Raw genomic sequence first — 15763 nt, forward strand, 5'->3', positions numbered from 1 at the left:
GAATTAATTTCGAATTTTCGAACAAGTCACAAGTCAAGTGAGTCGACACACGACGAGGAACTATCGTAAAAACAACAAAATATCAAAAAAAAAAATACAAAAAAAAAAAAAAAAAGTCGAACGGGGCCAAGAAAAACTTTTTTTTTTGTTATTTGTGAAAGAAATTTTTGAAAAAATTGTAAAATTTAACGATAAAATTGACTTAAATTGTCAATTGACGGCATTATTAAGGCACACAGGAAGCGACGTCTGTGACAAAAACGGAACAAAAAACACGACAAATTACATCAGAAAAAATTTTTTTTTTTTTTTGTCGACAGCAAAAAAAAAAAATTTTTTTAAAAATTGAAAAATTGAAAATTTTTGGAAAATTTACGGACGGAAAAGTCGAGGTGGAAAATTGAGGAACAGGCTTTGGACATTGAGGTGAGTTTGGCATGAAATTTTGGATGAATTTTTTGGGACAATTTGAAATCATGTCTGAAGAAATTTTTGGTTCCATTCGTGCCTGAATAGCGAGGAAAATTTTTTGGATGATTTTTCCGAGATTTTCTTATGCTGCAACATGTTGCTGTATATGCTGGATATTTATGAATTAATTTTTTATTTAATTTGAACTTTTTTTAGGTAAATTTTGTGAATTTTTTTACAATTTACAACTTCAGTTTACCCTTCGGATCATGTTCGAAAGATTCCATAGACATTGAAATTTTTCATCGTAAAAATTGGTGGATTTTGGATTAATTTGACTACTTTGTGGATGTACTTGTGAAATTTGATGAGAATTTGGGGAAATTAAGTGAAAATTTTGAGTAAATTGAGGAAAATTTCACTTTTTTTGGTGATTTTTGGTGTGAACTTCCAGTGATATTGGATGTACGATGGAGTTTAGTGGGATTTTGTGCAATTTTGTGAGCAATTTATGCAGGTTCTGTGATATTCATGAGAATTCTGTGAATTTCCTACAAATCCTGTGAAATTATTGCATTTTATGTCCAGATTCTCTTGAATTTTGCTCTAAATTTGTCAAATTCTGTGAGGTTCATGCAAATTGTGTCAGAATTATTAAAATTTTCTGTGAAACTCTATCAAATACTCCAAATTCTCTAAAATTTTACTACAATTCTCTCATAATTCATTAAATTTCTCAATTTACTCCAATGTTGTTGATCAATTCAAGCCTAATTGTGATTATTTTGACAATAATTGCCAATTGTTGGGGTCCTTCATCCTCATATCGATTAATTTGTGAAAAAGTCTTGGGTTTTTTGGATTTTTGTGGGAAATATTGTTACTAAATGCACAATTTATTGATTTTAGATGGGAATCTGTGTAAAATTGTGAGCAATGTACGGAAAAAATGTAAAATTTTGGATTTTTGGATCTCTTTTGTTTACTTTCTTGTCAAAGTTACACAAGAGACCATAGTCGCTGGATTTTTATATTAAATTTGTCAAATTTCATGAGCTATTGATCCTGATTAAATGGTATTTAAGTTAAAATTGATTAAATTTACTGTATCGAATGAGATGTATGTACCCAAAAGGAATAAACTGAGATTATTCGACTCCAGATCTCAGAGTACGCAAGTCGACTTGACTTTAAATCAGATTTGAGTCGACATTTAGATCTAGTCGATCCTATAACTAGTAATAAACTTCATATTTGCATCCTAATCTACTAGTTGCAGTCTGTTCTTGTTGACTACTAAGTAACTAGATTCCCAAAACCCTTATCATCTGTATCAACTATCTCCATGAGAGCGACTCTAGCACTAGGCCAGATTTGATTAAATCCATCCTCAGTCCAGATTCAAATAGGATTTTCAAACATTTCTATACAGATTGCAATGATCTGCTTCATCTAAAATGGTTCATGGTACATTAACAGGATACTATGTGCATTTTCATAGAGGCTTACTATCAAGGTGTGCTGTGTACGGTATAAGGCTCATAGGTCATGAAGCGGTCGTCATGGACCATGAATCGTATACCGTATGCAATTTCGATCATGCCATACTACCAGGGTATCCCACAAAGCAAAAAGTTGCCCACCATTGCTCTATAGAATCTTTCTACTCATCCTAAAGTCATAACCCATTCCTACATGTTAAAATTCACAGTAAATCCACAAAATATTCTACAAAAGTGTGCCAAAAAACAGCACTCAAAGGATCAATAAACTTTAATATATTTTTTTGGCTACATGCCTCTTATGCTACCCCATTGCAATTTTTCACAAATTTTTCCATTTCCATTTCAGCTTCATCGACAGCCATCACATCCTCACATAAATCCAGTTCAAGCCACAAAAAAATCCACAAATTTATTTTGATAATCACAACCTCAAATGTCATCGACATCGCACATCCAACGCATCTCAACCAAATCCAAATGAGTAAGCATCATCATTACCATCAATCCCAATCATCGGGTGGATATACGGGATCAAGTGGTATATCCAATACAACAACAACAACAACAACAAAATCAAAGCTATCTGATCATTATGTCAATCATCAGCAACAGCAACAGCAACAAAATTATGAACTTAATGAGATGATGATGATGACACAGTCAGGACAGCAGTCAGGACAGTCAGTTAATGGTATGAGATTACAAGTACCAAATGGTATAGCACAACATAATGGTAATAATGGCGATGTCGATTCAAATGACACAAACAATAATTATAATAAGCATCATCATAATCATCATCATCATCATCATCATCATAGTCATCATAGTAATCATCGTGATGGTAAACGTAGTGCATCGTCAGGTAGTGGTAGTGGAAGTGGGGAAGCGAGTAGCTCAAAACGAACAAAATTGAGTGTTAATAATAGTAATAACAACCAGAGTGTGCCAAGTAATAAGTATGGATGTATAATTAATAATCATCAGCAGCATCAGCAGCAACATTATGAGACAAATGTGATGCAAATTGGAAATATTATAAATAATAATATAAATAATAATAATAATAATAATAGCAGTAATGGTAATAATAATACAAATGGTGGTGCTGGACATTATAATATCATGGAGAAGCTTAAGGAATTGTACAGGGAATTGAAGGGCGATAAAACATGCAAGGAAGTGAGTATAAATGGATTCTTTTTATTGTTATTATCATGTGTTTATTGGATTTTAAGTGGGGTGGGCTTGAGTTGGATGCGGATGGGATAGGCATAAGTTGGGCGTGCACACATCTACCGTAGATAGAGTTTTTATGGAAATTTAGGGATCCAGTAATGTCCTTTATGCGGAAGGGATATGAAACTAAACATCAAGGGGTACAAAACTACGACAATTGAAATCAAAAGGGTACAAAACTACGACAATTGAAATCAAAAGGGTTCAAAACTATGACAATTGAACCTGAAGGGGTACGAAACTATGTCGATTGAGTTTTAAGGGTGCGAAAATATGACAATTGAACTGAAAAGGGTACGAAATTATGACAAATAAACTCAAAAGGGTGCAAAACTTTGTGAATTGAATTTGAAGGTTAAAAAACTAAGAAGTTTGAACTAAAAGGGTGCGTAACTGTTAAAATTCATATCTGGGGGTGCAAAACTATGAAAATTGAACTTTAAAGGGTACGTAACTGTGACAATTCAAATCAAAAAGGTACAAAACTATGAAAATTGATCGCAAAGGATACAGATATATAACAATTGAACTCAAAAGGGGATGAAATTATGACAATTGAACTGAAAGGGTATGAAACTGTGACATGGAATACAACTATGACAGTTGCATTTAAGGGGTATAAAACTATGATAAAATAACTCAAGGGGTACTAAACAATGACAGTTGAAGACGGAGGGTGCGAAACTATATCTGAACAACCAATCATTTACTAGGATATCCCAGAATTGCCCTCATATAACCAACAATCTTTCATTTCAAACTATCAACAACACATCCTAGTGACCCACCCTTAATCACTCAACCATCAAATTGTCTACAATCATTCAATGAATCCCTCAAAAATATCTAGTTCAACCTGTTCAAAATTCACAAAAAATAAATTAATAGTATTCAAAACTGAGTCAAGGTCATTGAACACATAAAACACACAAAATATAAATAAAAAATTGAATTTTTCTGAATCACGCACATGGCGATTAAGGCAATATTTATGTCTTCCATTGTCTTAGCTTCTGTACTTTTTTGCCTTGTATGAATTTTTTTGGGTTTTTTGTTGGATTTTTGTGAATGAAATAGGTAGATTAGGGAAGGTTGGAGTGATTATTAGGGAATAAAGGGTATGCAAGTATGAAAAATGATTTTAGAGGGTATGAAACTATGATAATTCAGTATAAAACGGTATACAACTGTGACAATTGAACTCAAAGGGACAATTTAGGTCAAGAAGGGGTACGAAACTATGACAATTGAGATCAAAAGGGTGTAAAACTATGATAATTGAGGTCAAAGGGGGTGCAAAATTATAAAAATGGAGTTCATAAGGGTGCAAAAATATGACAAATGAGCTCAAAGGGTACATAAATATGACAATTGAGGTCAAAAGGGTACGAAACTATGACAATTGAACTTAAGGGGTATGAAACTATGAAAAATGAACTCCAAAGGGTGTAAAACTATGATAATTGAGGTTAAGAGGGTGCAAAATTATAAAAATTGAGTTCAAAGGGTTGTAAAAATATGACAAATTAATTCAAAGGGTACAAAACTATGACAATTGATGTCAAAATGTTACGAAACTATGGCAATTAAACTCAAAAGGGACCAAAACTATGACAATTGAACACAAAAAGTTACGAAGAAGGGGTATAAAACTATGAGTCTTAGTCTAATGACTTCTCTACTTCCTTTCAGTTACACTTATCATCATCATCATTTCTCCTCGACAAGCTCGTCACCCGTGAGCGTCTCAATACCCTCATAATAAATCTCTATCCGGGCAATAAAGGCTACTCACTGGCATTTCGTGTACCCACCGTAACCACAACAACAGCCACAACACCCACATCATCATCAATGCCAAAAGTTCAACAACAACAATCATCACAACAGTCATCACAACAACAATCAGAACGTGAAACAGTCCACGAGACACCATCATGGCTATATGACAATGCACACCTCCTTGATGCCCTCGACGCCGAGGAACTTCCACCACTTCTTATAGACTTTTGTAATGCTCATTGTCCACATTTATATTATAATGGTGCTGTTATAGCACAAATACGCGATTATCGTCAGAGCTATCCATTGGACATCTGTGATATTCACTATGTGTTATTAAGGCCAACAGCAGCTGCATTATGGGATGAAATAAATGGTACAGTCGATACAAATTGGAGTATTAAGGAACGTACAGCACTCGAATCACAACTTGTATTAGCAACAGCACCACCAATGTGTCTCGATCCATCACCACAAGTTGGCATATCAGCTATTAATTCAACGACTGAACGATCACCAATAGCAGCTAGTGACGGTGTCATTAAAATGGCTAAAAAATTCCTTCAAGTTACTAAAAATCGTAATAATAAGCTTGAAAAAAAGACACATTATCCTCAATTATCACTGGCTAATCACATAAAGCATCATCCAAAACGTGACACAGTCACTGCCACAACAAAGGGTGCGCCAACAGTACCAAACATCCCAAATGATAATCAAATTAATGATAATGTGGATATAAGTAGCTTTAAAGTACTTCCAATTGTACCGCCATCACAGCGTTATGATTGGCAGGCACGAAATACCGAAAGACTAACATTTGAGACAGACCGGGACAATTGTCAGTATCGGGTACGTGTTGAGTTATTTGAACGGGCTACAACATGTGAGGTGAGTGGACAATTGACACTTGAGCGACAAAAGAGCGGTAGTCAAGTTAGTGGACGGATGTGTCCGTTTAAGTTGGCATCGCCGTTGGCTGCACGACGTTATGTTAAGGAATTTATGGGAATCTTTACCGAGGAAGGACGTAAATTTGTTAAAATTACTCATGAGAGGGAAACGAGGGCGGGACGAGAAATTACTGAGATGCAGACAGGCGAGAAGGTCACGGCAACGACAACGACACTACAGAATCAACCGAAAATTCAAACAATTCCAATAATTGCGCAATCACCAGCACATCCACAGACACTCCAACAGATAATAACGTCACCGCCGCCACCTGTAACGTCCATTACGTCGCCCCCGCCACCTGCTCTCGTTGCTACTACACCGACTGCACTGAAATTGACAGCGGCACCACAAAGGATTATTACGGCACGTCCATCACCCGGACAGGTTGTTGTATTGGCTCAGGTTAAACAGGAATCGCCTGGTAATCAAGTGATAAAGAATCTCCTTAATCAGCCCCGGGCACCGATGACACAGAGTATGGTGAATGGATTGGCATTGCCAGCTGGACAGGAAGTACAGACTGTATATTTACAAGTTGATAATAGTAATCTTATACATATGGGAAGTACTGTACCCGGGAATTTACAGGTGAGTTTTGAGGTTATGGACTAGATTGTCACCAAATTTTGGACTAGATTAGTACTAGATTGACAATTTTGGACTAGATTGTCTCTAATTTTGGACTAGATTGTCAATTTTGGACTAGATTGTCAATTTATGGACTAGACTGTCTCAAATTTTGGACTAGATTGTCTCTAATTTTGGACTAGATTGTCAATTTTGGACTAGATTGTCAATTTATGGACTAGACTGTCTCAAATTTTGGACTAGATTGTCTCTAATTTTGGACTAGATTGTCAATTTTGGACTAGATTGTCAATTTATGGACTAGACTGTCTCAAATTTTGGACTAGATTGTCTCTAATTTTGGACTAGATTGTCAATTTTGGACTAGATTGTCAATTTATGGACTAGACTGTCTCTAATTTTGGACTAGATTGTCTCTAATTTTGGACTAGATTGTCAATTTATGGACTAGATTGTCAATAATTTTGGACTAGATAGACAATTTTTGGACTAGATTGTTTCTAATTTTGGACCAGACTGTCAATTTTGTACTAGATTGTCAATTTATGGACCAGATTTTCTCTAATTTTGGACTAGATTGTCAATTTTGGACTAAACTGCCAATTTATGTACTAGATTTTGTACTAGATTGACTCAATTTTTAATCCTTTAATTTCATCCTCAATTTCAGTTCCAACAGCTACTCGTTCCAGCAGCACCAGTGACACAAACCACGCCAACATACACCATGAACGTTCAAACGGTGACACCGCAGCAGGTGACAGTCGTAAAACGGCACCGAGACATGTAGTTCGGATAAACAACAAAAAAAAAAATCTAAATTTGTAGGCGAAGAAATAAAAAATACTAAAAAAAATCTAGGAATATAAAATTAATTTAAAAAAACTCTAGAAAAAGGAAGGAATTGAGTGATAAAAAAATGGCGATGAAATGTGGAGCGAATTAATTTTTATACGCAAAATAATTAATTAGAAATTGCTTTTAAGTTTACGTTAAAAGGTAAGAAAAATTTGGAATTTGAAAAAATAACGGTTTTTTTGTAAAATAAAATTTAAAAAAAAATTGAGAAATTAGCAATAAAGGCTTGGAATTAAAAATAAATTTTTTTTAAATTTGTTATTTTTTAAATATATTTTTAAATCTTGAAAAATGTGAAATTTGAATTTTAAAAAATTTAAAAATAAATTTAAAATTTGAATTTTAAAAGATTTAAAATTTGAATTCTAAAAAATCTAAAATTTGAATTAAAAAAAAATTTAAAAATTTAAAATTTGAATTTAAAAAAAAATATTAAAAATTTAAAATTTGAATTTAAAAAAAAATATTAAAAAATTTAAAAATTGAATTTTAAGAAATTTAAAATTTGAATTTTAAAAAATTTAAAATTTGAAATTTATTTGAATTTTAAAAAAATAAAAAATAAATTTTAAACAAACTAATTTTTAAATTTAAATTTCAAATTTCTAAAAAAATTTAAAACTTTTAAAATTTTTTAAAATTGATTTAAAATTGATTTAAAATTTTTTTAAAATTTTTTAAAATTTTTAAAATTTTTTAAAAATTATTAATTTAAAATTTTCAATTTTATTTCATTTTAGACTCAGCAAGCAAAAACAATTTTTAAATACAAAACTAAGTTAAACAAAAAAAAAAAGCTATAAACTACTTTAACAAATCAATAGAGTTAATAGGACAGCATCAACTCAGATGACGAATAAGTTTCTAACAAAAAAGGATTTAAAATTATTAAAAAACAACAACAACAACAAACAAATACAAATTAATGCCCTAGAAAATAGACTCATCCATACTATAAATTCACACACATACACACACATAGTTATGTAAACAAATACACTGACAAAAAAAGAAACTTTATTGAAAAAAAAAACACTGATTAACTTTATGAGGAACTAAAAAATAATTTAAAAAACTTAATTCTAATGATTAATTAATTGTAAAAAAAAAGTTTATATTTAAAAAAAAAATGTGAAAAATGCTAAAGAAATTTTGAAATTTTTAAATTTAGTTTGTTTATTAGTTTTTAATTTAATTAAATATTTTAAAAAATTGATGAAAAAAAAATTAGGAAACTTAACAAATTGAAATAAATCAACAAAAATTATTTGAAAAAAAAATACGAATTTTAAAATTTTTTTGTTTTGACTTTTTGAATTTTAAAAATTTAGTTTAGGTTTTTAAAAATTTTTTTTTATGAAATTTTAATTTGAAAAAATGTAAATTATTTTAAAAAAATTCAAAATTTAATAATGAGGGATAATAGCTGAAATGTAGCAAATATTAAATTTTTTAAAATTCTAATTTTAAATTTTTAAAATTCAATTTTTAAGTTTTTTAAATTCCGTGCTACAACACTCAACAGCTACAACATTTCCTATAAACTGACCTCATTTGTGTTGATTTATTTTTTTAAAAATAACAAATTGTATAAAAATCATATTTAAATTTCACAATTTTTTTAGTAGTTCTGGAAAATTTAAGTGAAAAGCGGAAAAGTGTTAGGTAGAATAAACAAAAAAAAAAAGTGGAAAAATAAAAAATTTCTAAAAATGGAGAAAAATAATTAAAAAAATAATTGTTTTTTCTTAAATTTAGTTTATTATTTATTTCAGAATTAAAGGTTTTCGGTCAACTTCGGTTGTCTTCGGTCTGTCTTCGGTCTGTCTTCGGTCATCTTCGTCTGTCTTCGATCAGTCTTCGGTCATCTTCGGTCTGTCTTCGGTCTGTCTTCGGTCTGTCTTCGGTTGTACTCGATCTTCGGTCTTCGGTCTCGCCTTAAACTCGTATAATTTTGTTATTTACATCAAATAATCACCATGAAACACATGAAACATCAGTCATTGACTCATTAAATGAATTTTGGCAATCTCAGAGTTTTATAAAAAAAATTAAATCACTTTAAAGTCATCAGTTGAACAATTAACATAAATTAATATCTAGGTGAAATTTAAATTGTGCCTAAAAAATCAGCAAAAGATGGCAATAAAGGAAATTTTCATGTAAGTTTTTAAATTTAATTTAATATTAAGAAAGTGATGAGTAATTAAGGGGTGAGCTTAGATGTGAGCACTCAGTTATTATGAATGGTTTATCAATAAATAGCACGGAAAACTGTTAAATTAAGATTTTCTAGACAATAGTCAGACTAGGACTCATCCAGAGCTGCATGCAAGCTTTTTCCCTCGGGGCGCCAAGAGACCACTGAAACTACTTCAGGCTACCCGCAAGATAGAGTCTTTGCTAGGACTTCTTCGGTCTTCGTCGGTCTTCTTCGGTCATCTTTAGTTGGCTTCGGTCGTCTTCGGTCTTCTTCGGTCGTCTTCGGTCATCTTCGGTTGTCGTCGGTTGTCTTCGGTCATCTTCGGTCGTCTTCGGTTGTCTTCGGTCTGTCTTCGGTCTACTTCGGTTGTCTTCGGTCGTCTTCGGTTGTCTTCGGTAGTTTTCGGCATAAACTGAAATTTTTATTATTTGTAATTTTCTATGCTCAAAATATGATGAACAAACCAAAAATAGCCCAAAACGACAAAAAATATTGAAATTTTAAAATCAAATTTTTTGACCCAAAACTCTTCAAAATTGTTAAAACTTACCTAAAAACTACTAAAACTACGATTAAACGTTATATTAAGTGATTTTTGAGTGATTTTGGTACATATGAAAATTAATATATTGGCCCACCCTAAAGTGTAGATATACCTTTCGGTCTTCTTCGTTTTTCTTCGGTTGTTTTCGGTCCCTTTTGGTTGTCTTCGGTTTTCTTTGGCCTCACCTTTCTATTTGCGTCATTTTTCAAGTCACATTTTCAATTCATAAGCCACAATGACAAATGCTCCCCCAAAAAAAAATTACTCATTAACATACAACCCGATAAAATTAATCTAAAAATAATGAAATTCCAGCTTTATTGCTTGTGTGTCAATGCTACATGGATATAGTGATTCAGTTAATTTGGACTGCAGTTACGGCACAAGTTCCTATTCTGCTGTCGGTCAAATTTATGAATGCATACTCGCAAATAAACTTAACATACGATCCAAAGAATCAGCTGTAATTGATGGCATGACTGGAACTCACTCAATTGGCAAGTCCAACTCGGATGTGATTGGTTTCAGCACCGTCGATTCCAACCGAATTATTGAATATTTCCCGCGTAATTTAGGAAATTTCTTCATTAATCTCAGATTAATTCTCATTCGTTATGGACGTTTAAAGGAGATCCAACAGAGTGACTTGATGCCATTTCCAAAATTAATACATATTGACTTGAGCAACAATGACATTGAGTATCTTGAGGATCAGCTGTTCGCCTTTAATGTCGAATTGTGTCTTATAAAATTTTCATATAATAATTTAATTTATATTGGTGCTGACATTTTTAAAGGTATGAATAAATTGGAATGGTTGTTCCTTAATAGTAATAAGTGCATCGATGCTCATGCTGACTACAATAAGGAAGCGGTCAAGGAAGTCGCAAGTCAGGCAAAATTAAAATGTTATACAAATGAGTCGAAATTTGCAGTCATGAACATCAAAATGGCATCATTGGACCATAAAATTGCTGGCTTGATGTCAGTCATCCAATCCAGCACAAAGTCATCAAGCCAGTTCCAGTATGAGTTGGATGAGTTAAAGGACAAGATGCAGATTGAAATTTATGCAAACATAATTTTGGTCGGTATTTTTACATTTTCATTTACAGTTGTATTTGTCATAATATACAAACAAATGCTGACACAACATGGTGACATCGCGGGAACTGAGGCAAAGGCTTAGTCAGAAAATTAAGCTTGACTCCTCCCTCCCCCCTCCCCTCTTTTCCTAATCCGATATTTTTTTAATAGAATCAAAGAAAAAATTTTAAATTAAAATAAAAAACCTTACAAAATAAAAGGTTCAGAGACACCCCCTGGCCCTCCCCTGGGACCCCCTAGCCATCCCCTGGTACCCCCAATATATCCCCACACCTAGGTATGTTATGAACAAGACATAATACATAAATATTTTAATTTTTTTTTTTTTATTTTACAATTTTTAGAATTAAACTGCACAAAACACCCAGATAGTTCACTTAGAAGCTACCATGACTGCTTTTATATACTTACTTACTTCGCTGGTCGTACAGATCAATTGTGATCCATGACCTTTGAGATTTATTTATATATTATGTAATTTTATGTACTCATTTATGGATTTTGTATGCTTGTTATTTTTATTAAATTCTATGCTTTTTTAATAAAATATATTCAAAATTCTCAAGAAACTTGTTTTTTAAAGGGTATAAAGATTTTCTCGGTTATGTGTGCGATGTTCCGTCGGTCTTTTCCGATCGTCTTCGGTCGTCCTCGTCATTCTTCGGTACTTTTCAGGTCGACTTCGGTAGTCTTCGATCGTCCTTGGTCAGCTTAGTTCGTCTTCGTTCTTATTCGTCGCCTCGGTCATCTTCCATCGTCCTCGGTCATTCTCGATCTTCTTCGGTCGTCCTCGGTCATCTTCGCTAATCTTCGTAAGTATTTCGTCGTCTTCGGTCTGTCTTCGGTATTCTTCGGTCGTCTTTGGTCACGGAAACGTAATCCGTCGTCTTCGGTAAACTTCGGTGTCTTCGTTCTTGTTCATGTTTAGTCATATTCAGTTGTCTTTTGTCGTCGTTGATCGTCCTCGGTTATTTTCGTTAAACTTCGCAAATCTTCAGTTGTCTTCGGTCATTCTCTGTATTCTTCGGTCATATTTCGTCATCTTCGGTTGTCTTCAATCGTTTTCGTTCTTGTTCGGTCTGTCTTCGGTCAGTCTTCGCTGGTCATCGGTCATCCTCGGTGATTCTTCGGTAGTCTTCGGTCTTCATTGTTCGTCTTCAGTCATCATCGGTCATATTCGGTCATCTTCGGTCATCTTCGTTCATTTTAAGTCATCTTCGGTCGTCCTCGGTCATCTTCGGTCGTCCTCGGTCATCTTCGGTCGTCCTCGGTTTTCAATCTTCAGATACTAATTCTCTCTCGTCAGTGCCTTGAACAATTCCGCCAACTTCTCCTTCAAAATGCCTTCAATCTTCTTCGTCAACCTTCCTTCCATTTCCTTAATCTTTTCATCAACAGATTTGACAATTTTTCCATGCATTACATCCAACTTAACCTCAAATTCTTTCTTAATTCCACTCAAACTGTCGATTTGAGCACTTTTCAGGTTCTCTTCCGTTCCACTTAAAGCCTCAGCCAATGTTGACCTCAAATTACCATCAACTTCCGTCCATTCCATAACCATACAATGTTCAGCATCACTTTTAGGTCCTTCCAACAGCCTTTCAGACCTAACATCAATGGACGTAAAATTCTGTGCATCAACATTCCTCAATTCCTGAATTTTATCCTTTAAAGTTGCAAAATTTGTAAATTTTGAGTCATCAAAGACGTCAATCAGGCTTTGCAGCTTCTCCGTCCACGTCCCAAAATTGTACAAATTTAAACTTTTCGTCTCATTTTTCAGCATCTCAATGCTGTCAGCAATGGCTGTATAATCGGAACTGATACATTTTGACTTTGTGTACCGGATGATCTTCTTGACCTTCTCAACATCCCCAGACGAGAACATATCAATGCACGGATTCTTACTCAGCCATAAATGCGTAATTTTGTCTAAATTTTTAAAAATATTGGAATCGACGTGGACAATTTGGTTAAAATAGAAGGAAATGAGCTCAAGTTGTGGATTATTGTCAAATAGACCTTCCTCGAGGACCTCAATGTCATTTTTGTACAGGTTTAGTTCCACTAATTTTGGGAATGGCTTCAAGTCGGACGAGTGGATTTCCTTCAATTTTCCTTCCCAAATGCTGATTGCCTTGAGATTTTTGAAGGTTTTGTCGAGGTTGGTCGGGAAATATTGGATGTTTTTGGCCCAGGCAAAGAAGGCTGTCACGTAGTCGTTGGTCTTTTCCATGTCGTGCATGCCATAGGCCATGCTGACTTCTGTTGACTGTGGGGAGATTATGTTGAGGTCATTTTGAACTTCACAGCGGTAGGGTTCGTGGAGGACATAGTACGTTCCTTGATTGTTGTATTTACATTGAATTGTGGTTGGTGATGTGGAGGTGATGATGTGTGGGAGAATGGAGATGATAAGTAGTCTGAAATTAGGAATTATTTAAGTGATTAGCAATCTTTTTTGTGGCACTGCTCATTTTAGTGGTAATCCGAAGCAGATAAAGCATGCAAAATGCGGTTTACAGGATTTCCAATGTGCCGCGGCACACATGTTGTTCATCACTAGATTGTATATTGGACAATAATGTACTTGGTACTGAAAATTATAAGTTGATCAAGTGAGACTGCTGGGGATGGTTTTTTAATCTACCCAGGATACCCTACCCGCGATACCCTACCTTACCCTACTCTCTTACCCTATCCTTGACTAACTCTCTTCCACTAACCCTAATTAATACTACTAGGAAAGAATAAGATAGAACAACCTAAGGCAACTAAGTTAGGACTAGTGAGGTACCCTATGGTAGCAAGGATAGAATCGGGAAGGACAACCCGGAAAGGTTAAGATATCGACCTCATTCAAGTCAGCTTGGAACCTAATTTCCTGCAATTTCTATATCGTGTGCTTTTCGGGCTTATTTTTGGTGTTGTTGTCTATCCAAAGGTCTTCCCCACCGATGGGTGACAACATAATTAAAATTTTAATACTTACAGGAAATATTTAGCCATTATTCCTACAAAATGCGTAATTTTTGAAGCTTCAAATTACAAATCAATCCTCTTAAATCAGTCAACAACACGCAAATAATCTTAAAACAAACAATTTATTTGAGCAAATTTGAAATAATTCTCAATTGAGCATAATTAATGTCTATATTGTGAAATCCGAATTAAGATTATCAGTTCAATTAAGACATACATGTAATGTGTGTCATCAGAATTTATTGATAATGAATTTTTTTAAGGTTCATTGAAAGCTTTGGTGGGCTTTTAATTTGATTATTAAATATGCGTTATTTCTATACACAGTAAGACTTAGATCAGGTAGTTATCTGCTCTATTTTAGCCGGGATGAAGCTGTTTTTTACTACTGTGCCGCCGACAGAGCCCTAAAATGTCCTGATTTTTCAAGAAAATTTGATGAGTCCGACCCTTCTACCCCGTAAGCATTACGTTATTTTTGATCGTTCTCTGGATAAAAGCTTTAAATCTACATGCTGTCTAATTGTTGGCCTCTCAAAATTTTATCTCATTAGTCAATTATGCAGTGAGATCGCTGAAAGCATGAATTTTATCTCTCATTTAACAATTCATTATTCAGTTGTTGATGTGTGCTCATTAAGAAAAGATGAAAGTTAAATAGTGAAATAAAACAATTTTTTTGTGATTTAAGTGTGGTCATCTGTGATCCATGGGCACTCTCAGTTCTTTCGCTAACTGTCCTTTGCCAATTGCCAATACCAAGTTCTATAACAGACTTTTGGTTTCTTTCCTATTCAGGCATTTAAATTGTCTATGAAAATTTTTATAACATAATTTCCCGAACAGCTTACATTTTTCGCTATGACACCGCAAAGCCCTAAAGATAAGCTGAGGCGTATCCAGAAATTAGTCCTAATCTCCCACTTTTTCTTGTATCCTTTTTTGTTGGCCCTGACTGAAGGCTGATTTTGATTCATTTTTATCGCGAAAAATTTAGATTGTCATATTGCATCATTCTGGTTTATTTGAGATTTCCTTGAATTTCAGCCAAATTATGTAAACTATCAATGAATCAAATAATGAGAACATTCATGTCAGCAACAAGATAATTTCATAAGATTTGAGAAGTCTAAACAAATAAATTTTAAACAAAAGTTTCAGCTTTCAATTTTTTTGATGTCGTGTCATGAAATTTGACTTCTTTTATCGCTATATTTGAGACATTTGACTGAATTTCAGAAAGAATTTAGTGAATTATCATAGATTTGAATGACAGATTTGAACCGAATCAGGTCAATTCCAAACACATTCAAATTTAGAGCACTTTCATTCCTATTTACTGAAGTAAAGATATTGGCAAAGATTTAACTTTCAAGTCATTCTTAATCTTTGCTGCATCTTGCTTCAGAAAATGTGTGAAATTATCATCCGAATGGCACATGACGTAGAAAAAGCGACGATTAAGGATAACATAACATCAATCGAATGAATAAATCAGCTGGAAGTCAAGCGGAGTCAAGTCGACTTTTTCATACAAACACTGAGTCACCTTCGAGCTTTGCTTAGTATTCAATTAAATTTTAT

At 33.6% G+C, this 15763-nt stretch overlaps 3 protein-coding genes across 3 annotated transcripts in view; 2 read left to right on the top strand and 1 right to left on the bottom strand.

The window, feature by feature from the left end:
- The window catches only part of LOC139099828 (neuronal acetylcholine receptor subunit alpha-6-like), a 129485-nt gene that overhangs the window by 15355 nt on the left and 98367 nt on the right, over window positions 1–15763 (top strand). The window lies entirely within an intron of this gene.
- On the top strand, window positions 55–8480 carry Spt20 (transcription factor Spt20 homolog). Its single transcript, XM_070652408.1, has 5 exons — window positions 55–426; window positions 2263–3098; window positions 4848–6482; window positions 7153–7481; window positions 8081–8480. Exons 2-4 carry the CDS (start codon window positions 2394–2396, stop codon window positions 7270–7272), a joined length of 2460 nt encoding a protein of 819 aa, XP_070508509.1. The 5' UTR covers window positions 55–426; window positions 2263–2393; the 3' UTR covers window positions 7273–7481; window positions 8081–8480.
- Window positions 11686–14344, bottom strand: LOC139099801 (chondroadherin-like). The gene is made up of 2 exons (XM_070652320.1): window positions 14190–14344; window positions 11686–13620 (listed from the first exon to the last, which is right to left on the bottom strand). The coding sequence occupies exons 1-2, from the start codon at window positions 14204–14206 to the stop codon at window positions 12483–12485; spliced, it is 1155 nt and encodes a 384-aa protein (XP_070508421.1). The 5' UTR covers window positions 14207–14344; the 3' UTR covers window positions 11686–12482.

This window comes from Chironomus tepperi, unplaced genomic scaffold (assembly GCF_022539635.2).
Source record: "Chironomus tepperi strain 1889 unplaced genomic scaffold, CSIRO-AGI_Ctep_v1 contig_486, whole genome shotgun sequence".
NCBI classification, from domain to species: Eukaryota; Metazoa; Arthropoda; class Insecta; order Diptera; family Chironomidae; genus Chironomus; species Chironomus tepperi.

Bases quoted from the DNA above. Each gene is read 5' to 3' on its own strand.
- Spt20 (XM_070652408.1), top strand. From the start codon at position 2,394: ATGAGTAAGCATCATCATTACCATCAATCCCAATCATCGGGTGGATAT. The intron at 3,099-4,847 runs GTGAGTATAAAT...ACTTCCTTTCAG, and splicing joins GCGATAAAACATGCAAGGAA to TTACACTTATCATCATCATC. The intron at 6,483-7,152 runs GTGAGTTTTGAG...CCTCAATTTCAG, and splicing joins CTGTACCCGGGAATTTACAG to TTCCAACAGCTACTCGTTCC.